General features: G+C 56.0%; 1 protein-coding gene across 1 annotated transcript; it reads left to right on the top strand.

The window, feature by feature from the left end:
• Positions 1-1,234: 1,234 nt before the first annotated feature.
• RUNDC3A (RUN domain containing 3A) lies at positions 1,235-23,362 on the top strand. The gene is given in 13 exon segments (XM_077806209.1): positions 1,235-1,373; positions 2,922-3,099; positions 3,102-3,187; positions 9,426-9,541; positions 9,950-10,083; positions 10,479-10,564; positions 11,242-11,331; positions 16,339-16,419; positions 18,411-18,576; positions 19,111-19,268; positions 19,613-19,741; positions 21,206-21,312; positions 22,113-23,362. Coding segments are annotated over 13 exon segments (1,581 nt in total). The 5' UTR covers positions 1,235-1,266; the 3' UTR covers positions 22,256-23,362.
• Positions 23,363-25,084: the final 1,722 nt, after the last annotated feature.

Here is a 25,084-nt window from a genome sequence, read left to right as displayed (position 1 = left end):
AGGAGATTCCACCACCTCCCTCGGTAACTCATTCCAGTGTTTCACCACCCTCCTAGTGAAAAAGTTTTTCCTAATATCCAACCTAAACCTCCCCCACTGCAACTTGAGACCATTACTCCACTTTCTGTCATCTGCTATGACTGAGAACGGTCTAGATCCATCCTCTTTGGAACTCCCTTTCAGGTAGTTGAAAGCAGCTACCAAATCCCGCCTCATTCTTCTCTTCCTCAGACTAAACAATCCCAGTTCCCTCAGCCTCTCCTCATAAGTCATGTGTTCCAGTCCCCTAATCATTTTTGTTGCCCTCCGCTGGACTCTTTCCAATTTTTCCACATCCTTCTTATAGTGTGGGGCCCAAATCTGGACACAGTACTCCAGATGAGGCCTCACCAATGTTGAATAGAAGGGAATGATCACGTCCCTCGATCTGCTGGCTATGCCCCTACTTATACATCCCAAAATGCCATTGGCCTTCTTGGCAACAAGGGCACACTGTTGACTCATATCCAGCTTCTCATCCACTGTAACCCCTAGGTCCTTCTCTGCAGAACTGCTGCCTAGCCATTCGGTCCCTAGTCTGCAGTGGTGCATGGGATTCTTCTGTCCTAAGTGCAGGACTCTGCCCTTGTCCTTGTTGAACCTCATCAGATTTCTTTTGGCCCAGTCCTCTAATTTGTCTAGGTCCCTCTGTATCCTATCCCTACCCCCCAGCGTATCTACCTCTCCTCCCAGTTTAGTGTCATCTGCAAATTTGCTGAGGGTGCAATCCACACCAGCCTCCAGATCATTTATGAAGATATTGAACAAAACTGGCCCCAGGACCGACCCCTGGGGCACTCCACTTGATACCGGCTGCCAGCTAGACATGGAGCCATTGATCACTACCCGTTGAGCCCGACAATCTAGCCAACTTTCTATCCACCTTATGGTCCAGAGACCTTCTCTCCTCTTCCCCCAGCACCCCATCCTCTCCCCAGCCCTGCCTGTGGGCTGTCCCTTCCTGCAAGCGCGTCATGGGAAGGGGGCTGGCCTCCCTACAGGGGGGAGGGCTGCTTCGAGCATCAGCACCAGGGAGAGCTCCCTTTCCGTGGGTTTGCTGAGCCACGCCATCAGCAGGGGGAAGAGCTGGGGGTGGAGCGGATTTTCGGGAGGAGGAGGTGGGGGGGGGGAGGAGAATATTCCGTGGCCAGGGGGGCGCACCGAGCTTGTGATCTGGGGGGCAGAGGAGGGGGCTCGGCTGGCGGATCCCGTCGCCCCCGGCTCTGGATGGAATCGAGCTGTATCCAGTCTGCCATGGCTCTCGGGCTCTCCTCCAAGAAAGCCTCTTCCAGGAACATCGCCGTGGAGAGGAAGAATCTCATCACGGTCTGCAGGTGAGGGGGGGGGGCTGCGGGAGGGGAGGGACGTGGGACCCCCCCCCGGGCAGCTTCAGGGGTGGGGGGGGAAGGGGAGGAGGGAATGAGATGCAGCTGGAGGGGGTGGGTGGCATCATCCTAGGTGCAGCTTGGAAGCAGAAATATGCTCCCTGGATAACTGATTTTGGGGGAGAGGGGCTATGGGGGGGGCTGAAAAGAGAACTGGAGAGAAGGGAGGGTCTGAGGAGGATGCAGACAACTGGCTGGAAGGGGGGGGTGAGGCTGGCATCGGTGTGGTACTGAGCAGTATTACTGGGGGAGGGGGGGCTGTTGAAATGGGGGGGCTGCAGCTGGGGGGAGGTGATAGGGTGCAGTGCTGTGTATTAAGCTGTTGACTCTTAGGCCCTGGGGGGGGTGTGATGATGATTGATGACTAATTATGGGGGGAGGGGATGATCCAGGATGAACAAGGGAGAAAAGCAGCTTGTAGGCGGAATGGGGGGGGGGGCACTTGCTGTTTTGTACCCCACACCCCAAGAGCCGGGTTGGGTGAAGCCGGGACCCGGGTTGGCCAGGTGTGGGCTCCAGGAAGTGACGTCATGGCAGGCCTGGCTCAAGCATGTGGGGGAGGGGAGGGGGTTGTCATAGCAACACCCTTTCTGGAGCAAGGACTCTGGGCTGAGCCCTGCCCGGTGTGGGGCAGTGCCCCCCTCGGCCCGTGTGTTACTGCCCTGCAGCCCTGGCTCTGCCGGCTATTCCCTGAGCATGAAGGAAATAGCGTGGGAAAGAGGGAGGGATGGGGCCTGCTAATGGGCCGCACCCTGGGCTGGCCTCTTTCTCCCCCCTTCGGCCCCCCCCAGCTGGGCCCTGGGCTATGATCGGGTCTGTACCGGGTCCCAGTGGGGTTTCAGGGTGAAGTGACCCGCCTCTATGCCAGAAGGAGGAGGGGGTACAATTTTCTCCACTCAGAGCCTCCTGGAAGTGCCTCCTCCCCTATGCATGGTGCTGGGTGACCCTAAAGACCTTCATTGGCCTCCATCGCCAGTACCCCCCCCCACACACACACCCCGCTGCGGAAGGTCGCAGCTGGCGCTCCGGGTCAGCAGCCGGTCAGCCCTGGAGAGCAGGATGGTCCCTGCTGGTCTTACCACAGGCCCCTGCCCTGCTCCAGCTGCTGCACTGGAAATGGCTAGCCCCTCAGAGGCCATTCCCGAGGCCAGGCTCCCCTTGTCTTCATCAGGAGCTCTGGGCCCGCAGTTATTCCCTCAACATAGTGAGGGGCTTGACTCAATGCTGTGGGGGCCAGTCCCCGGGGGAGAGATGGGGCCCGGAAGATGTGGGGTCCAATTGCACCGTTTCACACTGGGACCCCTTCCCCTAGGCTTGGTAACGGGGACAGGAAAAGCTTTGAAGCAGTCCAGGCCCCACTGATTCAAGCACTTATTTGGTGGGGGGAGCCCCCTGAAGAAGGGATGGCTTTGTGAGCAGCAAGGGGGGCGCTTTTTCTTCCCCCCCCCCCCCCCCCGCCCAGCAGTGCTGCTGGTATCTGGCCTTGTCTTTTTCCAGGAGCAGAACCACCCAACCCTTCTCTGGGAGTCTGCGTGGGCAGTTTCTCTGTCACTGGGGAGCAGTTCTGCCTGTCTCAGCAGAGCTCAGCACTGCGGTAGCTGAGCCCCTCACAAGCTTTACTGGTCCCTGTGAGGCTGGGCAGTGCTGTTCTCCTCCTAGTAAAGCTGGGGGCACTGAGGCAGTGAGCAGTTAAGTGACATGCCCAAGGCACAGGCAGGCTGCAGCAAGAGCCAAGAAATGAACCCAGCTCTCCCAAGTCTCAGGTTAGTCCCCTCAAACCGGACAATCTTCCTTGCTCCCTCCCTGCGAACCCCCCCAGATTTTCAAGCTGGGCCTCACACCTAACTGGCAGCTGCTTTTGACAGGGGCAGTTGCTCGTTGTTAATACCGTGAATGGCACAACTGCTGGACTGAGAAACGTCTTGCCTGGGGAATGCTGCAGTCACTAATGAATGAAGCACCAAGGTGGATGCTCCTGAATTCCAATCCAGGCTCTGGCTCTGCTGTGCTGGGGGACCTTGACTTTTCCTTGCCTTTGTTTACTCATCTGTAAAATTGGGATAATAAAACCTGTCTCCGAGGGCTACAGATCACAACGCTTGGGTCCAAGTGCAACAGGAGGCATCAGGGTTAGAGTCCAGCAGGGTGTGATCCTTGCGGTTTGATGGATTTCCCAGGTAATTCCCTCTTTGCAAAACGTGTACATCTGGTGGTAGAATCTGTCTGAAATGATCATCTGATGGCTGCTGAAGAGGGGAGTATCCGTCTAGTTCCTACTGAGCAAGGCACCATGGCCAAGACACAGCCACTGCATTGGCTTTTAATGGATCCTCATGGGGGCCATGGGTTGAATTGGTCACCAGGCTGAGCCATGCTTTCTTACTGGGGTTCCTTGTGGTCACATGGGCAAGTGGCCTGCGGTGTAACCTACTGGGCTCAATAGAGGAGGGCACTGAATTAACTGATGGCATATGAGAAAGGAGAGAGGAGCCATCTGGCTCCCACAAGCCATGTGGCTCAGGAGTAGGTTCTTGCTCTGGGATGCTCGGAAGGCTGTGTTTGAGAGCTGCTTGGATCAGTACTGAATGTGCTACTCATGGTGAACAGCGTGGAGAGGCTACCAAGCAAACCTAGATAGGATCTGTAAAAAATAGTGTAGCTCATTGAAGAAGAGACTAGGAGCCCTTATAATGGACATGATAGCAACATCAGTGTGGTCCATTGAATGGGATGCTGGCCTGCTGGGAGCCAGAAGGACTGGCGTCTAATCCCAGCTCCACTACTGTCTGTGTGACCTTGGGCAAGTCACTCCCGCCCTGTGTCTGTAAACTCCCTGGGGCCAGGGAATGGCCTCTCTCAACAACCCCGTGCACTGGGACTCCAGTTAAGGTCTCCCAGTGCTGTGTGTGTGTGTGTGTGTGTGTGTGTACATATACTGTGACAAGGTCGGGCCAGATGGCTACAGGAGAGGGATCCTATGGGGATCCAGGAAGTGGGTGGGCAAAGCCCGCCCACTGCTAAAGGATCTCACCCCCCCCCCAGCTTAAGAGGGGGATCCACAGGACCTGGACACCATATGAGTATGGGGGACAACTAATGGAATAACAGGGCCAGGAGTGTGGTCAAAGGGTCAAACGAAGGGAACCAGGTGGGGATACTGAGCAGAGAACCCCGGACGGCGCCCACTGCTCCTCAAAGGCATCAAGGGAGTCAGTGGACGCCGCCCAGAGGAACTCTGCCCGGATAAGTGAACGGACAGAGGATCAGAAATACAGGAGAGTGATAGAAGGCAGATATATTAGCCCCAGGTTAAGTAGGTCCCTTTTCTGTGGGTAAGGTAACAGGGAAGGTTCCAGAACAATCAGGAACTTTCTGGAACCAATCAAGACAGACAGGCTGATGAGAACACCTGCAGCCAATCAAGAAGCTGCTAGAATCAATTAAGGCAGGCTAATCAGGGCACCTTGGTTTAAAAAGACGCTCACTTCAGTTTGTGGTGCGTATGTGAGGAGCTAGGATCAAGAGGCACTAGGAGCTAAGAGTGAGAACACGCACTGTTGGAGGACTGAGGTGTACAAGCATTATCAGACACCAGGAGGAAGGTCCTGTGGTGAGGATAAATTAGGTGTTGGGAGGAGGCCAAGGGGAAGTAGCCCAGGGAGTTGTAGCTGTCACACAGCTGTTCCAGGAGGCACTCTAGACAGCTGCGTTCCACAGGGCCCTGGGCTGGAACCCGGAGTAGAGGGCGGGCCTGGGTTCCCCCCAAATCCTCCTAACTCCTGGTCAGTCCAGGTCAACTCCTCCTGTGTCTGTGGGTTCATGAAAACGGCCAAACTGAGGGCTGCCATGAATCTCGGAGGCGAGCAAATCTGCCAATAAGCACAAGACCCACCATGGTAGAGGAGGAATTTTGTCACAATACGTACTGCTGTTGAATGTTTGAGTTCAAGAGCACAGGACCCAGGCCAGAATCTCCAGGTTGCCACTGTTAACCTTTGCCCAGGATGAAAATTGGCCCCTTATTCCTGTTCTGCTTTCTGCCTCTGTGGCAGTGTGGGAACAATGATAATACCTTGCCTCTCACTCCACGACACCCCATTGACGGTCCTTGTCCAAGACCTTTTGAAAGCCTACATCAGTTAGGGGCAACCAGTTCTCCTCTCTCCACTGCTTTTATTAAGTTGGGGATTGGTCCTGCTTTTGACTTAGTTGGGGATTTGTCCTGTTTTGAGCAGGGGGTCGGACTAGATGACCTCCTGAGGTCCCTTCCAACCCTGATCTTCTATGAATCACAAAGTCAAAGGATTCTAAGATGTCAGACCCACTTTTCTTTTGCAGAAACGGAGCTGGTGAGATCCGGCAAAGCACTTCCCTCTACTCGTGCAGACTGTCCCATTGGCATCAAGGGGGCTACTCGCATGGTAGACATTAAGTGCCTACTTAAGTACTTTGCTGGGTCAGGGCCTGAATCACTCATCCTGCAACTAGACCTCTGCAGATGGCTCAGTGGCACCCCACCGGCACCAACGGAGCCCATGCGGGCACAGGTGTCTAAATTACAGGAATGGCAGGCTGTTCTCTGCAGGGCTGTGCATTCCCACGGCGCTGACGTGTAATTACAGGATATCGCTACCAGTCACTTAACGTTGCACCCAGCTTCTTGGAGAAGTGGCACCTTAGTTTGCTGCTTTTACGAATGTCAGTTTCTCTCTGAGTACCATTTCTTCCCCCCTTCCTCCCCCACCATGAGCACTGGAGAAATTGGTTTGATCAGCTCAGGCATGGGCTCCTTGGGGGGCTAGTGTCACAAAGGATGCCCTGATTCAGCAACACAAGCGGCTGCCTCCGGCAGCGTGGCCAAGCAGACCGAGATGAAAAGCTCCATTGTCCAATCCTGTTAGCGTCTTTATTCCCCCCCTGATGTATTCTAGCTCTGGTGAAAGGTTGCCTGACATCCTCAGGCTGGAGTGGGGGTGGGGGAGAGACAGGAGGGGGATGTCGTGGGGTGGGAAAGCCCAGCCCCCACGTGAGATCAGGATGACACTAAGCAGCACCCTGAGGAAAAGCACAGGGCCATGAGACTCAGAAAAGGGTGGGTCAAGTGCGCTGGGCTAAAGAGAGCTAGGTTCAGGTCCCAGCTCTGCCACAGCCTCCTTGGGGCAGTCACTCCAGCTCTGTGCCTCAGTTTCTCCATCTGTAAAATGGGGATTAAAAATACTCCCCTCTTCTGCCTTCTGTCGGACTAGTTAGACTGTGAGCTCGTTAGGGCAGGGCCTGTCTTTCACTTTAGGTCTCTGCAACACCTAGCACAACACAGCCCTGATCTCCCCTGGAGCTGCCAGGTGCTACCATAATATAAATAATCATTTTCCATAGGAAACTGTGTCTGAAGGGGAGGGGCTGGGCTGGGCTGGCTGGTAGGTTACTTATTTGCATTTTACAAACTACAGATTTCCAGTAGGTAAAATGGCCAAGTTTAACATGTTGCATGATTAGCCTTTGGAACTCACTGCTACAGGATGTCAGCTAGGTCAGTGACTTAGTAAGATGGGCTTTTAAATGTGTGAGAGTTGCAGCAGCAGGACAGTGGCTAAAGTAAAAATGGCAGTAAGGGCACCCTGTACAGCCCTTAGAGAGCACAAGAGAGAGCCTAAAGCATGAAATAAGCCTCAAGCTCCTCAGCAGGTGGGTCACTTTTACTGTCCCCATCTGCAAATGGGGAAACTGAGGCACAGAGCGAGGAAGTGACTTGCCTAGGTTCATACAGGGGCAGAACAGAGAATAGAACCCAGGAGTCCTGATCCCAGCCCCTATTCTCCCCACCAAACCATATTTTTCCCAGAGCTGGAAACCAAACCTAAATTGCTTGACTTTCAGTCTGTCTCTGATCACTAGACCATGCTCCCTTCCAAAGCTAGGACTAGACCCTCGGAGCCCCAAGTTCCAGTCCCCTGCTCTATTTCAACCTCCCACACACACACACTGTCTGTGCCCCCAAACCAGTCAGTCTCCCCCTTACAATATCCCTTTGATTCAGTGCCTAATTGACACCTGTCTAGCAAAAACCCTTTGCGGGGTTTGAAATGTCAATGATGCCATCTGAAACCAGGAATAACAACTCCCAGTCTTGCTCCTCCGCTCCCACCAGGGGCCTCAGGCCTGATTCCACTTGCTCTGTGCTGAAAAACAAGGCCCTGAGAAGGCCTGAGGTCCGCGGTCCGCTGGGTGCGTAGGTGTCTGAAGAGCCCCTTGCACCTGGCAGATGTCTCAGTGTGGCGAGAAGAGGCAAACAGCGTGGTGGGGAAGGAGAGAGCGCTTCTGCTGGCAGAGCTGCGTTTGCAGCCACTGGTTCCATTTGCAGGTGCCCATCAAGAGTGGGCTAATAGTGTGACTCACAATAATCATAGATGTGAGTGAAAACAACAAGGAGTCCTTGTGGCACCTTAGAGACTAACACGTGTATTTGGGCATAAGCTTTCGTGGGCTAAAACCCACTTCGAAAGCAAACACCTTGGATGCAGGACTCCTGGGTTCTAGTCTGGGCCCTGAAGGGGAGCATGACATAGTGATGGGGGAGAGAGGGGTGCAGCATTCCTGAATTACCTTCTTCACCCTCACTGACTCTCCCCCCCGCCCCTTCTGTGCTTCAGTTTCCCTATCTGTTAAATAGGCCTCTTTATTCGGAGGCCTAATTCATTAGTGACTGTAAAGCACTTTCCTGCGTGATCCTGAGCTGGAGACGGGCATGGGCTTACCGTATCTGTCCACGGGAGAGCATGCTGTCTCTGTCCATGTGCAGATGCTGTTTAACGGCTTCCTCACCAGGGAATTGCACCACAGATCATGAAATCGCATCATGGCAACAATGGATACGCAAGGAGGAGGGTGTGTGGGGTTGGTGTCCCAGGGCGGATGCTCCCCGATGGAGACGGTGAATCAGTGTTCTGCAGGGCTCCATTGTGCCAGGAGCTGTACGTGCACATAGTGAGAGAGACCCACCCTCAAAGGGCTTTCAGGCTAAACAGACAAGGTAAAGGGGAGGAGTTCCACCTCCTCATCTGGAGTACTGTGTCCAGTTTTGGGCCCCACACTACAAGAAGGATATGGAAAAACTGGAAAGAATCCAGTAGAGGGCAAGAAAAAATATTTGGGGGCTGGAGCACCTGATTTATGAGGAGAGGCTGAGGGAACTGGGATTGTTTAGTCTGCAGAAGGGAAGAATGAGGGGGGATTTGATAGCTGCTTTCAACTACCTGAAAGGGGGTTCCAAAGAGGATGGATCTAGGCTGTTCTCAGTGGTAGTGGATGACAGAACAAGGAGTAATGGTCTCAAGTTGCAGTGGGGGAGGTTTAGGTTGGATATTAGGAAAAACTTTTTCACTAGGAGGGTGGTGAAGCACTGGAATGGGTTACCTAGGGACGTGGTGGAGTCTCCATCCTTAGAAGTTTTTAAGGTCAGGCTTGACAAAGCCCAGGCTGGGATGATTTAGTTGGGGATTGGTCCTGCTTGGAGCAGGGGGTTGGACTAGATGACCTCCTGAGGTCCTTTCCAACCCTGATCTTCTATGATATTCTAGAGGGAAGCAATAGTAGTCCCTAGTTCTCTATTGATGAAAAATGTGATATAAGCTCCAAGTGCTTTACAGAGGAGGTCAGTATCATTACCCCCATTTCACAGATGGGGACACTGAGGCACAGAGAGCAACTTGCCCAAGCTCACCCAATAGCCCTGGGATTGAACCCAGCTCCCACGACCCCCAGTGGGGTGTTTTATCCACTAGGCCACACTGCCTCACCCAAGGCCATACAACCAGCTCAGTGGCAAAACTAGGAATAGCGCCCAACTCTCCTGAGTCCCAGTGCGGCGCTGGAGCCACCAGATCATGCTGCAGAGCTGCTTCTCCTTACTACCTTTCAGAGATTCTCCCTGAGGGTCCTCAACAGGAAACTCGTGTCTGCCTCCCCTGCACACCTGTCTGTGATTTTTTTTCTCTCCGGTAGATTTTCCGTGAAGACCCTGCTGGAGAAATACACCACGGAGCCCATTGACGATTCGTCAGAGGAGTTCATCAACTTTGCTGCCATTCTAGAGCAGATCCTGAGTCACCGCTTCAAAGGTAAGGGTGCGTGTGCTCGTGTGGCCTGGCTGGGCTCCCCGGATGTGTGTGTTCTGTGCATGCGTACACGTTAATGCACGTCTGCAATAGGAGACCTGCCTATGGACGCACCGACCGTAAGCACAAGTTTGTACATGTCCGCTTCCGTGAGTGTTTGTGCACGTCGGTTGCATGCACGTGTGTGTAACTGTTGGATGCATATTTCTGTGCAATTGTCTGCATCCAGGTGTGCAGAAGTTTACTCCTATTGACTGTGTGTGTGTGTGTGTGCAACTGTTGTATGCACGCATCTGCTACCGAGGACGTCTGGGGCCTCCAGCATTGGCCACCGTTTAAGGCCGGCTGGCCCCCTGGACTGCAGGGACCTCTCCTGGTCACAGCCCAGCCTTCTCCTCCTCTCTGCCCCAGGTCCCGTCAGTTGGTTCAGCTCCGATGGGCAGCGCGGCTTCTGGGATTACATCCGCCTGGCCTGCAGCAAGGTCCCCAACAACTGCGTCAGCAGCATTGAGAACATGGAGAACATCAGCACCTCTAGGGCGAAGGTCAGGCAGGGCCCCAGGCGGCTGCTCCCCCGCTGTCTAAGCCAACAAGTTGGGCGGGTCCCATCAGGGGAGCGGGGAAAGCAGCAGACACCTAGGAAGGGCAGAGAGCCCATCTCAGTGGGTCTAGCAGGGTCGCTGGGCCAATGGGCCCCTGCCACTCCTAGGCAACCTGGAAACGGACACCAGCTAATGGGGCAACCCCTGTGTCCATCCTTCCCAGCAGGGTCTCTGTCCGCTGCATTTGAAGGGGATGGCCGCAAGACACTAGCTTGTGCCCAGAGACTACAGTGATGGCTGGGTGTCAGTGGGAATAGATAGAGTGGGTGGGTGGGTGGATGTTGACACTAGAGGCAGGTCCTCCTGACCACCCAGTGCCTTGGGCTCGTCTGTCACAGGGCCGGGCCTGGATCCGCGTGGCACTGATGGAGAAACGCATGTCGGAATACATCACCACTGCCCTGAGGGACACCAGAACCACCAGGTGAGCAGCGCGATGCCCCGTTGGCGGGGTGCAGAGAAGCCGTTTCTCCCACAGCCAGGGCGAGCCCGAGGGAGCCCAGTGTTTGCCCGTCTTGGGGCTGCATTGGTAGGAAGAGCCTACGGGCCCCATCCACAGAAGACTGTAGCAGGATGGGCTTCCTGTGGAGGCTACAAATCCCCATCACACGTTGCTGGCCCTTGGTCTGAGCAGCAGGGTTGCTGTGTGACTCACGTTTCCCAGCCTTGGGGTAAAGGAGGACCCCATCCCCGCTCCTCCTTGCCCCTCACTGGCTCAGTCCACTCGCTTCCTGAATGGGAGCACGGGAGCGCATGAAAATGCTCAGGTAAGAGGCAGGCACCTCGCCCTGTGGCATGCAGCACAGGGCTGCCTGGGGGCACGGTGTAGTAAGAACAGCACCTTTTGCATTTACGATGGATTTCACGGGCCAGCGCAAGGGCACGGGCATGAGTGAGATCTCTGGGGGTCGTGTCGCAGCGCTTGGCTGGGTCTCCAGGGCGAGGCCGCGTGTGAGTGGACCGATGCCAGCGAGACCCTGTGGAGCTCGTAGCCGTGGGCAGGCCCGTCTGTGTGGTAAGGCTGTGTGGGGGCATGTGCGGTGTTGCTGGGTGTGCTGCGTCCCCCTCCTCAGGGGTAAAGGTGTCTGTCCTTCTCCACAGAAGGTTTTACGATGACGGGGCTATCATGCTGCGAGAAGAGTCCACCGTGCTCACCGGGATGCTGATCGGCCTCAGCGCCATTGACTTCAGGTAGGAGGCACCTGAGAACAGTTCCTCTTGAAGGGGGGTATGATGGCAGGCCCTAAAATCATGACTGGTGTGGAGACAGTGAATAAGGAAGTGCCATGCAACACAAGAACAAGGGGTTACCCAGTGAAATGAATGGGCAGCAGGTTTAAAACAAACATAGGGAAGTACTTCTTCACACAACGCACAGCCAACCTATGGAACTCCTTGCCAGGGGATGTTGTGAAGGCCAAAAGTATAACTGGGTTCAAAAAAGAATTTGCCATCAAAGGACCTATCCTCCATGAGCTTATTAGCCAAGATGGTCAGGGACACAACCCCATGCTCTGGGTGTCCCTTAACCTCAACTGTTGGAAGCTGGGATTGGACAACAGGGGACGGATCACTCAGTTGGCTGCTCTGTTCATTCCCTCTAAAGCATCTGGCACCGGCCACTGTCAGAAGACAAGATACTGGGCTAGATGGACCATTGATCTGACTCAGCATAGCCATTCTCACATTGAATCAAAATCTCAGAGGTATTTTTAAAGCACCCATTGTGCAATACCTAGAGCAGTGCTGAATGACCACCTTAGAAAACCCAGAGGGAGACAGACCGACCGACAGGGACAATGCATATTTCTCATATTGAGATCCAAGCACTCTGTGCTCGGAGCCAACCGGGGCTCCTCTGTCAGGGCTAAAGAATCACACACAGACCCACTTTCTACAAACACCGAACAAGGGACTTCATTAGAATTACAAAAACCACTCAGCCCAAAACCTACATTAAAAGAACGCTATTAAGGTGGCAAAAAAAGTTAGGAAATGCCAGAATTAAGATTGCCAGTTCAACCTTAATTCAGCCCCTTTGTGTGTACGTATTAGGATAGTCTTTAATGATGTGATTTCAAGCTATTTTTCCCACAGGACCCCTGGCTCATTCAGTGCACAGGCTCACTCAGTGGGTGACATCCATGTACTGCATACTATTCAAACCCCGCTCTGAAGACCGCATTATTCATTTCCTCCTGAGTGTTTTGCCACTAACGCATCCGAGTGCTTCACTAGTGTTATGCTCCCAACACCCAGGTGGGATGAAGGGTGTTGTTATCCCCGTTTTACAGATGAGGAACTGAGTCTCGCACATCTTCCAATCGTTTTGGGTGCCTACTTTGAGAGGCCCACGTTGTGATTCTTTTTGGAGTATTTGGCATTAGATAGAACGTTACATATTCAAAGCGCAGCTCCCACTGCCTTCCATCGCAGCTGATAACGTTCAGCACTTCTGCAAATCGAGCCCCAGAGTTCCAAGTCAGGCCCCTGCAAAAACACAATCTCATAATCAGTGAAAAGCTGGGCTTAAGTAACTCGCTCAGCATCACACCAGGAACAGGGCAGAGGGAGGGACAGAATCTAATTCTCCAGAGCAACATTCAACTGCCTTTAACCAGACCATCTTTTCCCTTCCTGCAATCCCTTGTCTCCTTCACTACACACCTTCCGACTTCTGCAACCAATGAGGCAGGGCCTCTGTACACCACAACTGCAAAACCCTGGTTCAACCCCAGAGCAAGTCCAGTGTACTGGAAAAAATAACATGATCATGTAATTTAAAGACTGTATCATCATTCGTGCTCCTAAGTGGGCTGAAGGGAGGTTGCACAGACTACCTTAATTCTGGCATTGCCTAATATTTGAGAGCTTGACTGTGTAACTTTAATAATGGTCCTCCTGGTGGGGAGAGAGAAATCGGGAGTGGAAGTTGGCATGGGGGACAGAGACTGGGACTGGGAGCCAAAGGAGGGAGACGGGGACTGCTTGGGAAAGGGATTGGGAACCAGTGGTGCAGATGGAAGGAATTGATGGGGAGGAGACAGATCTGACACCCCCATGGGTCATCAGCAAGTGGGGACCGTTAGATGCACCACACAGATCTCTGCAACTTGAGCTAACAGAGTAGCTGACAGCAGTAGTAGATTGTTATCGTCTCTGTGGATCCACACTATAGTGAGATGGGAGAATTTCCCAGTGGGGTTCACAGATATTTGCTGACAATGGAGGAATGGTGGGACTCCGGGATCTTGGGTTCCATTCCAGGACCTGCAGGGCAGTGTGCTCTAATGGGCACAGACTCTTCTGCCTGTCCTCCCCCCGATTACCCCCCAGCATGACCCCATCTGTCCTGACATGTCCCTGTCCTGCCTGTTCCCCACCCAGGCTCCTTCTCTCTGTCCCATTCTCCTCACCTAGCCAATCTGCCTCCACTCCTCAGGCTTTCCATCCCAGTCCCAATCTTCCTGCCTAGCACGTCCTAGTCTCACCCCTCCAGGTTCCTCATCCCAGTCTCCACCCAACTCCCAGTACCTGTCTCCCTGCCCAGCCATTCCCAGTTTCCTCCCCCAGTTCCTTTTGTGCAGTGTGTTTTGCCTAACTAGCCCTAATTCCCTCTCTCCCAGCACCTCATCCTGTATAATACCTCTCTCTTTCCACCCAACCACCCCACCCCACCCTGGCCTCCAATCACTGCCACCCTCCCCCATATTCCCAGTCCCCACTGGCTCCCAACCTTCCTCTCTGAGCTCCTTGTCTAATCTCAGTGTCCTGCCCTTCCCCCCACAGCTCCTTGGCCCAGTCTCTTTGCCCAGCCAGTCCTAGTTCTCCCCCTTCACTTCAGAGCCTTGACAGATCAATCCCCCCCCATCTCACCTCCTTCCCACTGGTTCCTAGCCTCTTTCCCAAGCAGTCCCAGTCTCCCTCTTCTTGCTCCCAGTCTCTGTCCCTGACTCCAACTTCCACTCCCAGATTCTCTCTTTCCCCCCCACACCCAGACTGCCATCCCAGCCAGGTTCCTCATCTCCCCCTCCCAGCCCCCGTCCCAATCCTCCCCGCCCATCCCCTCCCTGCAGGTCTGGCTCCTGTCTCCTAACATGCTCCTTTATGCTTCGGGCCAAGCAGAAGGGTCTGTGAGAGCACAAGAGAGCCTGGCTCCATGTCTCAGTTCAGAGATTCCAAGGCCAGAAGGGACCATTTCGTCTGACCCCCTGCATAACACAAGCCAGGGAGCTTCCCCCAGATAATCCCTAGAGCATAGCAATGGCCTGGAACCACAGCTGCAATTGTGAGGAAAGTCTTGCAGCCCTGCCTGGCCCGGGGCTGGAGCCTGGCCCGGGGCTGGAGCCTGGCCCGGGGCTGGACCATGCCCAGCACGGATGGAATCTCTATGGAATTTAGCTGCTCGGATCTAATCAATCTGTACGCCGCATGGGCAAATGACACTTTGTCAAAGGTTATCACCGGGCCAAATCTGGATGGATTTTCACCAAAGCAGCAAAAGGTCCTTCCCTGCCACCGGGGCCATGGCCCGGCCACATTTCATGTCCCTGCTCCAAAGTACAGGGTTGCAAGAGCTTTTCAAAGAGGTCACCAGAATTTTTTAACGGGGGCAAAACCAACATATTTTCCCCTGGCCTCATCCTTGGAACTGGCTGAACTGGTCTGCCGAGAACCTTCCAGCCCCACTCCTGCCTGGCTTCCTGCTCCGGACGGAGACAAGAGTATGCGTGTCCTCAGACCTACGCTGTCTCCTATTGCATAGCCTGCTAGCGAATGGTGGGACTGAAGCAGCCGTAATCTTGCCCCGCAGCCGGCACTCCTGCACCACCACCCCCATAGCGCCCCCTGCTGGGAGAGACTGAGACTGGAGCAGCAGGGATCTCCCCCCACTGCCAGCGCTCCTGCCCCACCCCTACAGCACTCCCCTGCTGGGAGAGGCTGGTACTGCAGTAGCTGGGAGCTCCCCCCTCATTCAGTGTTCTTGCACCGTCCCCTACACGGGGAGAGGTTTGGATGTGTTGCACAGGGGCCTGTTGGTGTCAGTGAGCAAAAGCTCTCCACTGTTCTCTACAAACAGTTCCTGTCTCAGACCTGACACACTCACTACACCTAATACACCACTTTCATGGTATCGAAGGGTAGTGTGTGAGGTCTCCCCTGAAAGCCTGTGACTTGCCAAGACTCCTAATCCTTGTGAGTTGTGTGTAGGGGTGCCACCCTCCAGGAATGATGTAACTTCATTGAAAACTTTGCCTTATGGGCTTGGAGTAGAAGTTAGTCAGCGGGGAATCCAGTGATGGCCTATTCAAGCAGGAGGGGGTTGTCCCTCATCCCTGGTCAGCCAGAGACCTAATGCAAGGTTCGGTTGTCTACCCTTGCCTAGAGCAATCAATGGAAAACCACCAAAGCCAAATGCAAACAATCCAGACCCCCATGGAGGTAAAAAGAAATATTAGAGCAGACGGGATCACACTGCCTGTCAGTAAAGACAAAAGGCTGGCTTGGTGGATCACAGGGTGGACAAGCACCCTCTGCATCCATTCACTGAGGAGACCTCTTCTTGAGCGGAGTGTTTCACAGAAGATTGCATCGTGGGCCCTGGGAAGCCAGTCAGCTCTGCGGGACGAGGGGGAGGAACCTACTGTATTAACTAGGAAAGGGAGCTATTCGTAAGTGTAGGCCCTAGTGCGTGTTCTGTGATATTTTGTTTTATGTATTGTAACCATTTGTTTCTCTCTCTCTCTCTCGTTCCCTGGTGGAACCTCTATTCTTTCTTAAATAAACCTTCTTTTGTTTTATTATAAGTGCTCCATGACTCTCAGGAGCAGCGATCTAAGGTTAAACTGGGGTACACTGTTCCCTTGGGGGCAGAACTGGGATTTCTGTGAGTAACCAGGGGCTGGGTCTCCCAGGAACGCGTCAAGAGGGCTCAGAGACTTGGGTGCACTTCTTGTGACAGGGCTGGGATACACCAGAGGAGAGGGCTTGAGTGGCTGACTGGCTGGTGATATTAGGCAGCTGATGTCCAGGCATCAGAGAAAAAGAGGGTGACTCTCACTCCTGGGTACCCCAAGAACCGTATCAGGATAGAGTTAGAGCCACAGGAAAATGTTTCCAGCTCTGACCCCAGGAGCTGTGGGGCAGTGTTGATCAATTGGTTTTGCCTGAACTCCTCTTTCTCATTGTGTCTTTCAGTTTCTGTTTGAAAGGGGAAGTGATGGATGGGAAAACCCCTGTGGTCATTGACTACACCCCGTACCTGAAGTTTACACAGAGGTAACAGCTACTGTATCATCCACCCAATGAGCCATCCACTGTCAGTGTCGGGGGCACAGCACTCAGCTCCCATTAGTGGCACCGACAGACCCCAGCCGGGGTCAGGGCCCCATGATGCTGGGTGCTGCACAGACGCCTGCTAAGAGACAGTCCCTGCCCCAAGGAGCTCACAATCAAACAGACAAATGGTGGGAGGGGAAAGTGGAGGCCCAGTGAGTGGAATTAACTTGCCCACAGCAGAGCTGGTAACGGCACCCAGGTCTCCCGAGTCTCGGACGATGGTGGTAGGCACTGGACCATGCTAAGACCAGCCTCCCTCTCCTATTGACTCCAGGTGGCTTTGTTGTTATGTAGATGGATCTGTACAGCCCTTTGCCCTCCCACTGTGCATCATTGCACACAGAGGGGATGCTGCGTCCTGATGCCTTTAGTTATCAAAGCCGAAAACCCCCGTCGGGGTGGGGGGGGGTGTCTGCAATTGCGTAACTGCATCATGCAACTAAGAACCCCCAGACTTGTATTTACAACCCGAGACCTACCCTGTCACTAAGGATTCTGGGTAACGTAGTCCAGTTTCCTGTACCAAGCAGCACAAGCGCTCTCGCTAGGGGGCCGTGAGAAGACACGGTGCCGATTGCTACAGTGCTGTCACATACATCTACCCAGCACCTAGGAGAGGCGCTGAAGAGCAGGTCGGTGAGAACTGCAAACTGAGAGAGGGTGCAGAGAAATAGTCCCAAGGGGTCGAGAGAGTACAGTTGGATTTCAGCTTGGAAAAATGAGAGCTGGCATGTTCCAGGGGGAAATGATCCGAGACTTGACATTCAGGGGCCAGGAGAACCATGGGAAAGAGTGATGCAGAGAGAGCACTAGGGGGCGACAGAGAGCAAAGGGCAGATTAGGAGATTCAAAGCACTGTGACAGCCAATTCGCTTAGGGTGACCAGACAGCAAGTGTGAAAAAAACGGGACGGGGAGGGGGGTAATAGGAGCCTATTTAAGAAAAAACCCCAAATATCAGGATTGTTCCTATAAAATCGGGACATCTGGTCACCCTAAATACTCTCGTTGGGACAGGGACTTACACTGTGTTTGTACAGCGCCTAACACAAGGGGCCCCGTCACAGCTGGTCCTTAGGCACAATGTGATTAATAATCAGGCCAATGCTATTTTGGGGTGTCTGGAGGCAGGAAGGTGATAGTCCTTTGCTGGAGTGTGCTGGGGTGATGTCGCTGGGCACATAGCTCTGAGCACTCCATAAACTAGAGCCACGGCAGGGATGACGGGCCAGAGGGAGTGACTTAGGGGCAAGGCTGACCTACAGGATTTACATTTCTATCTCTCGAGAGCTCCCAGAGCAGCACCTCTGGGGTGAGGGAACCTGCCCACCACTCAGCACAGGCCAAGGGGAGGAAGGAAGCAAAAATGCCACCAGGGACAATGAGGCAAACCATTCGGAAAAAGTGCCACAAGATCTTTCCCATGCGTGCCGAGCCGTATAGATGCGCTGGACAGCTCCCCGCGCAGCACGCTGAAGGGAGCTCAGTCCGGCCCCTGCAGGATGGCAAAGTGCCAGGCTCTGACCCTGTTGCCGTGATTCCATTTACTGCGCCAACCTGCCCAGAAGAGGCACATCGGGGCTAGAACCCAGGGGTCCGGAGGTTTGGCTCCAAAACCCAGCTCTGATCTGCTTGCCACAGAGGAGAGCTCTTATTAGCTGGCAACAGTGCTCTGTTCTTTAGTGTCTCTTTGGGCCCCTCAACACTCTCACTCCCTCTCCAGTCCTTGCCAAGCTGTCAATTCTCCTGCTGCCCAGGGGAGGAAATCAGCCCAGACAACAATGAGTCGGAGCCATGCTGTTCTCTGGGTTTCGTGCTCCCTCCACTCGCTGAGCCTCGCTCCTGTTCCCAAGACACCCCTGACCCTCCCACCCCAAATTGGGGCGGGCAGGGAGCTGCCTTCTCCCTCTGAGCCCCTGGTTCTCTGGGCAGCTATGATTACCTGAGCGACGAGGAGGACCGGAGGAGCGTGGAGAGCAGCACGAGCGAGGAGAGCTCCCCTGAGCACCCCTACCAGCTGCTGGTCACTGACGAGGACAGCTGGTATAATAAGTGGCGCAAGATGGAGCAGAAGTTCCGCATCGTGTATGCGCAGAAGGTACCCGGGCATCAGGCTGGGGCGGGGCCCCCGCTGCTCCCTGGCGGTGAGGATTGGGGGGGGGGGGTTGGTTTTGAGCCTCCCTCCTAGATATGTGGGGCTGGCAGGGACCTCGAGAGGTCGTCTCGTCCAGCCCCCTGCGCTGAGGCAGGGCCAAGTACCCCTAGGGGAGCCCTGGTGCTTCCTGCATGGCAGACCCTAGGCCCAGCAGCACCGGTGACCTTGACCACCCCCCGCACCCACCTGCTCCCTCCCCATCCAAATGGTGCTCACCCTTCCCTTCCGTGCATGGTGCTGGGGGGTACGGCTCCAGCCCTGCTGCCTGGGGTGGGGGCTGCTGCCCCAGGAATGCTGCAGCCTCCACTGGGGTGGTCCTGGCATGCATCCTCTATCTGTCCCTGCTGCCAGATCCCTCTCCTGGCAGAGCTGGGCTGGGCACAGTGTGCCACACCCATGGCTGTGCATCCCCAGGCCCTGCCCCCACCTGCGAGCTCACTCCTGCTCCGCCGGGCCTGATCCCTGCCTGTGCCCCAGGGGTACCTGGAGGAGCTGGTGCGGCTCCGGGAATCCCAGCTGAAGGACCTGGAGGCGGAGAACAAACGTCTACAGATGAGGCTGGAGGAGGTGAAGGTGCAGAACCAGCTGGAGAAGAGGGAGCTGGAGGGCGTCATCCTGGAACTGCAGGAGCAGCTGTGAGTCCATCAAAAAAACCCTGCCCCATGCAGGGAGGAGCTCTCTCCTCCCCTTTCTCCCCCCAAGCTCCCTCTACCCCACACTGGGAAGGGCTCTCTCCTCCCCTTCTCCCCCCCCAATCAGCTCCCTCTGCCCCACACCGGGAGGGGCTCTCTCCTCCTCTCCCCCTGCATCAGTTCCCTCTGCCCCAGAGTTCCCACCACGCCCTGCATGCCACGTTGTATGTGGCTGCTAGCCCTGCTGGGAGGCATGTAGGGCTCTGTTGTGTTCCTGGCGCCGTCTCTCGGGGCAGGCCCTGGCCCGCTGCGCATCACAGCCTCCCCTCCTCCTACTCTGCCTCCAGGACGGGCCTGATCCCCTGTGAGAACACCCAGCTCTCCAAGGAGATGGCCACGCCGCTGGTGAACCAGTGGCCGTCGCTGGGGACCCTCAATGGGAACAAGAGCGGGTCGGACGCCAAGCTGTTCAGGAGGTGAATCCCCAGGGAGGAGACACAGCGGAGCCGGGTCCGGGTGGGGGCAGCGGGCAGTGCAGCTAGAGGAGAAGCTCGGGGAGGCAGGGGCTGGTCCGTACGAACCTCCCACCTTCAGCTGCTGCTCTGAGCCTTCTGCCAAGGCTGCATGGGTGTGCAGGGTTCTCGAGGAGATGGGGCAGTTGGGGCTTCTCTTTCCAGCCCTGTGGGGCCAAAGTGCATGGTGTGTGTGTGTGTGTGTAAGATCCGACTCCATGGCCCTGAAGCTTGTGTAAAACCCTGCTCCCCTGGGGAGGAATAGGGGAGTTGGGTGGGGAGTGGGGCCCAGAGCCAGCAACCCCATCTCCTGCCAGCAGAGGGGAAAAGTGGCATCCCAAACCAGAGGCCTGGCTGGTTTGTTCCAAAATCCTTCCTAGCCTGGGGGTAACTCAGGGGCTGGTTTAGTCATCCACAGATGGAGGCCGAGGGGCTTGGGGCCTGACAAACACCAGAGAGAACCTCCAAGTCTGTTAGGCCAGATGGAACCATTATGATCATTTAGCCTGACCTCCTGCAGGACCCTCGCCCTGTGAGTGGTCTTCAAGCCCATATCTGGTGGCTGAGCTGGAGCCGAGCTCTTAGAAAGATTTCCAGGTTTGATTGAATGACTTCAAGCAATGGAGAATCCACCATGTCCCCTGATAAGTTGTTCCAGTGGTTAATTAACCCGTTAAAAATGTGTGTGCGAGAGAGAGGATCTAGATGGTTAGACAATGAGAAGCCTAGACGGCTGAAAGGATGGATGGTCAGACGGCGGGAGGGAGGAGCCTAGACGGATGGAAGGATGGATGGTCAGATAGGGAGGGGGAGAGGAGCCTAAACAGAGGTGTGGTTGGATGGACAGATGTGGGGTGAATAGGATAAGATACTCAGCTCGGGATGTCTCTCTTCCAGAACTGGGGCCATCCTCCCCACCCCAGCTGTGTGTTGCACATGGCCCTTGCCTCTCTGGGAAGCTGTGACTGTTTGCTGGGGGCGGTGGGGTTGGGAGATTGATAATCTCACCCTCTGGACATAAGTGCTTCCGCTTCTGCTAGTTAACAGGGATTGGGCAACAGGGCCCAGCTGCGCTATGGTGACTTACTGCCTGAGAGCCGCCCCACTGCAGCCTATGGGATTACAGCCATGCGTAAAGTTAGAGCGTGTGCTTGTCTGGATCAGGTTCCCAGACCAATGCAACCCCGCCAGGCGCAGTGGGGCCCCACCAGCCAGTGGCCGGAGGGACTCCAGAGGCATCTAGCCCACACGGCTCCCAGCGCACAGGGCTCTGGGAGAATTTGCAGCGCACGGTGGGAACCGAAAGGCCCTCTGACGCGGTCACCAGCAGCAGCAGGAACTCCTGCGGGGGGATGCACCGGTGGCAGGGTTTTGAATGCTGCTCGGGCTCCGCCAGGCCGGGAGTAACAGGGCGCTGTCTTCTCACAGGCACAGCTTCATGAGCACGGATCAGCTGTCGGCGGAGATCAGCCTGAGCTCAGATTCCCAGAAGCTGGGGGAGGGCAAGCAAGAAGGAGAGCCCTGGGGGCCATTGGGTAAGCCCACGGGCCCGGGGAGTGGGTTGGGTGGTTGGAAAGGCCAGCCACCTTTGGGAGGGCTGGGAGGCAGAAGTTATCTATTAGTAGATGCCTGGGGTAGGAGGAAGACCCTAGCACCTGTGCAAGAGTGCACAGCTGGGGAGGGGCAAGTAAGAGAGGCCTGGGAATTTAGAGGTGAACCTGGAAATGGAACCCAGGCTCCTTGATCTAACCCCCAGGCTACATTCTGCGGTGATCAGCCACCATGGAGCTAGACAAATTTAGATGGGAAACAAGGTGTACATTTAGGGTAATTGGAACAACTTACCGAGGGTGGTGGCGGATTCTCCATCCCTGGCAATACTTAAATCCAGACTGGATGTGGTTCTAAACCATCTGCTCTTGGAATTCCTTGGGAGGAGTTCTCTGGCCTGCGTCACGCAGCTCAGAAAAGGTGATCACGATGGTCCCTTCTGGCCTTGGACTCTATGAATTTGTGTTACTTTAGGAGGCTGGCTTGGGGCGGTTTCTGTAGGATGTAGAGGTTAGAGCCAGGGGAACTAGGAGTCAGGCCTTGGGGGAGCACTCCCTGGCTTTCAGAGGGAGTGGAGTCTAGTGGTGAGAGCAGGAGACTGGGAATCGGGGCTCCTGGGTTCTAGTCCTGGCTTTGCTACTGACTTCCAGTAGGATTTTGGACAAGTCACTTAGCACTTTGTCCAATCTCCCCCAAGAAAAGTGCACAGGGATTTTTGAATGGCCTGGGTTGGGCAGGGCCCCTGCTCTGACCTGCCCTCTTTCCATTCCCCTCCACCCTGCAGGGAAGGACCCCACCCCATCCATGCTGGGGCTCTGTGGCTCCCTGGCCTCCCTCCCAAGCTGCAGGTCCCTGGCCAGCCTGAAATCTAACGAGTTCCTGGTGAGTGACAGCAACGAAGCCAGCCCCGCCCACAGCCCCAGTTGAGATGCGGGGGGGCGCCGCTCGTCCTGGGATCGGCGTGTCCCACCGGGGAGCCAAGAGGCAAACCAAGGAGCCGCCACCATCTCGAACCAACGGGACCAATGTTACAGGCGCATGGACCTTACTGAACCTCTTGAGGGGCTGGGGCAGCCAGCCCCACCCCTGGCTGATTCGCTGCATCCTTACAGATGTGGGCCCCATTCCCACCGAGGGACGCTTAACCGAGTACATGATATCCTAAGCTCGCACGGAGCTGGAAGGATCCCAACGCACTTTGTGAAATGTGCCGCATAGAGCGGGTCACTGCACCTGACTGCAGAAAGGCAGCCACCTCTGGGATGGACCAAGGCAGCTGTTTAACCACCGTGCTGCACAGCAGCTGACGGACAGCGAGTGAAGAAGGATCCTGCACCTGACTGAAACTGCAAAGAGGGGGGAGGAGTTGAGGGGGGACCAGGACATAAATCCTGCATCTGGAGCTTTTGCTTGGCTGGAAAGGGTGAGGAGTGGAGGCAGGGTGGGGCACTGTTACAGGGCCATGGCCTCCCCCTGGGGCACGCCCTTGACAGTATCCCACCCTGGGGACTTTATCGCTGCTGCGGAACCAGCTGATTGGGACCGAGATGCCTCCTCCCATCAGCACACTGTATGGCCCCCTAAGCGCATGAGAAGCTCAGGGCAGGTAGCTTGGGGGCTGGGGAGCGGGACTGTGGGGCAGCGGAAGGGCTGTCAGCTCTCACCTGCTTCCTCAGCCCCTGCACCGCAGCCTTGGACTCTAGCGCCCTTCTGCCACGGGCCGGATGCTTTGACAAAGTGGCTTTGCAGCCCGAGGGGCTGTCTGCCCTGCGGAGGAGAGACCCCCCCCAACCGCTCCCTCCTCCAGTTTTGCGGGCCCCGTCATGCCCAGCTATTATCCCCGCCTCGGTGGGTGGGTGGGTGGGATTCTGCCTCCTCCGTCACCCACGTCCTGCTGCTGCCCTGCGTGTCTCGCTCCTGAGCGCCCCCATCCGGGGCGTGTTGTGCACCCTTGGCCGGGGAGAATACCCCCACCGCACCCCTGACATTTTCTAGCCCCGGCTGTGGGGAGGCCCTGTCGAAGCAAACAGACAATTAAATGCAGATATGAGCTGGGTCTGATCTGGAGTGAGGGGGGCTAGGACGGGGTGGGGGGGCTGATCACAGGTTCCACAGTCAGTCTCCCGTTGTTTTCAATGCCGATGTGACCCACCGGTCAGCGCCCCCCCAGTGCCTGGGCGTCTCTTACAGCCCCAGAGAGGCGCGTTCTTTAGCTCAAGCTCAGAGCATGGGCGTGGAGCGCAGCAGGGCTGGTTCAATCGCTGGGCGGTTGGCCAGCTGGCGGTCATCACAGCTAGAGCTCGACGCCCACACCCAATGCCCTGGCACCGTGGGCCCGCCGAGGCTCCTGTGGCTGCTGGAAACTGGCTCCATAACGAGAGAGTTGCGGGGGGAATGTTACAGTGAGAATTTGAGTCGTGACCGCTCAGGCGGGGTGCTCCAGGGGTCACGGAGGTAGGTGCGTGCTCCCACCCTTCGAGCCTGGCGCAAGGGTGCCCAGCGCCTCAGCCCCTAGCCACCGCGCCCCTCTCCAGCACAGCCAGGCCATTCAGACACAGCTTCTGATTTTGGGAGCCCCCCCCCCACCACAAGGTGCCTTGTGGCCTGATTTTCAGAGGGTGCCGAGCCCCCGTGCCACTGCTCGCAAAGGCCGGTACGGTCAATGGGAGCTAGCGGTGCTGAGCACCAATGCAAGTCGGGCTCCTAACGAGCTCGCACGGTGGGCACCTGCAGGCAGCAGCCATTTGGGGGCCACGTTGCCGCAGCCTGCGGAGGTCCAGGTGCAGCTGCCCTCCTGCCTAGAGCTACGCCTCTGGGTGCCCCCCTCCTGGGGTTCAGCTGACAGCGGCCAGCCCTGCGAGCCCGGCTCTGCACCGCAGCCTGCCGCAAACGGAACCTGCAGGGCGCGCCAGCTACGGGCATGTCCGAGCCTGGTGCCGTTGGAGCAAAGGGGAAGTCGGGAGGGCCCGGGCGCTGTCCCTGTTAGTGTGTGAAGGCAAGGAGCTGAGGCGCTCTCCCTGCATGAGGTGCAGGGCTTCACCAACCTCCCTCTCTGGGGTTTTCTCTGATCCACCCCAGCCTTACGGGGACGGGGGGACGGGGACGCTCCTGCCTGCCCCCTCTGGTGCTCATGGCGTACAGGTAAGGGGTGTTTTGGCTCATCTGCCTCCTAGCGCAGGTGGAAGGAAATGAAGGGGCTGAGCGGCTGGGGGCGCAATGGAGGCTCTGCAGTGGAGGATGCTTCTGGGAGTCAGACGGGGTGCGGGAAGGACCCTCGGAGGCTCCAGGACCGTTAGCCGTGGCCACTGCCAGCTGGCTGCCCGCAGGTGCAAACGATGATGCTATAGCTCAGCACTGGAGCAGCATTCCTGTAAGGGGGCAATAAGCTGTGAGGGACAACCCTGGGGCAGCAGCCTTCAACCCCCTTCATTAGCCAGGGCCTGGCAGGGAGCTGCTGAGAGGAAGACATTTGCAGAGAGCCAGGATTCCTCGTGCTTTGTGCAGGGTGCTCATATTCCTGCAGGCTGGGGGTGCGAGCCCCTCGCATTGCTCTCCAAGCTCAGGCAGGAAGTAATGGAGATGGGGTCCATGTAGATACAGCAGAGCTGCAGGTCAGGATGCCAATGACCAGGCATCGCAGGGATAATAACCATGGGCAAGGTAGGGGCTTCACGGCTCCACGTTCCCCCATGCCAGCTGCAACCGAGCAGGCGGCACTGGGGGGACACAACTGGAAAACACCACGGGCAGAGAGCA

Source organism: Eretmochelys imbricata, chromosome 27 (assembly GCF_965152235.1).
Source record: "Eretmochelys imbricata isolate rEreImb1 chromosome 27, rEreImb1.hap1, whole genome shotgun sequence".
NCBI lineage: Eukaryota > Metazoa > Chordata > Testudines > Cheloniidae > Eretmochelys > Eretmochelys imbricata.
The sequence above is the reverse complement of the archived record's forward strand: the minus strand, read 5'-3'. Positions and strand labels throughout refer to the sequence as shown.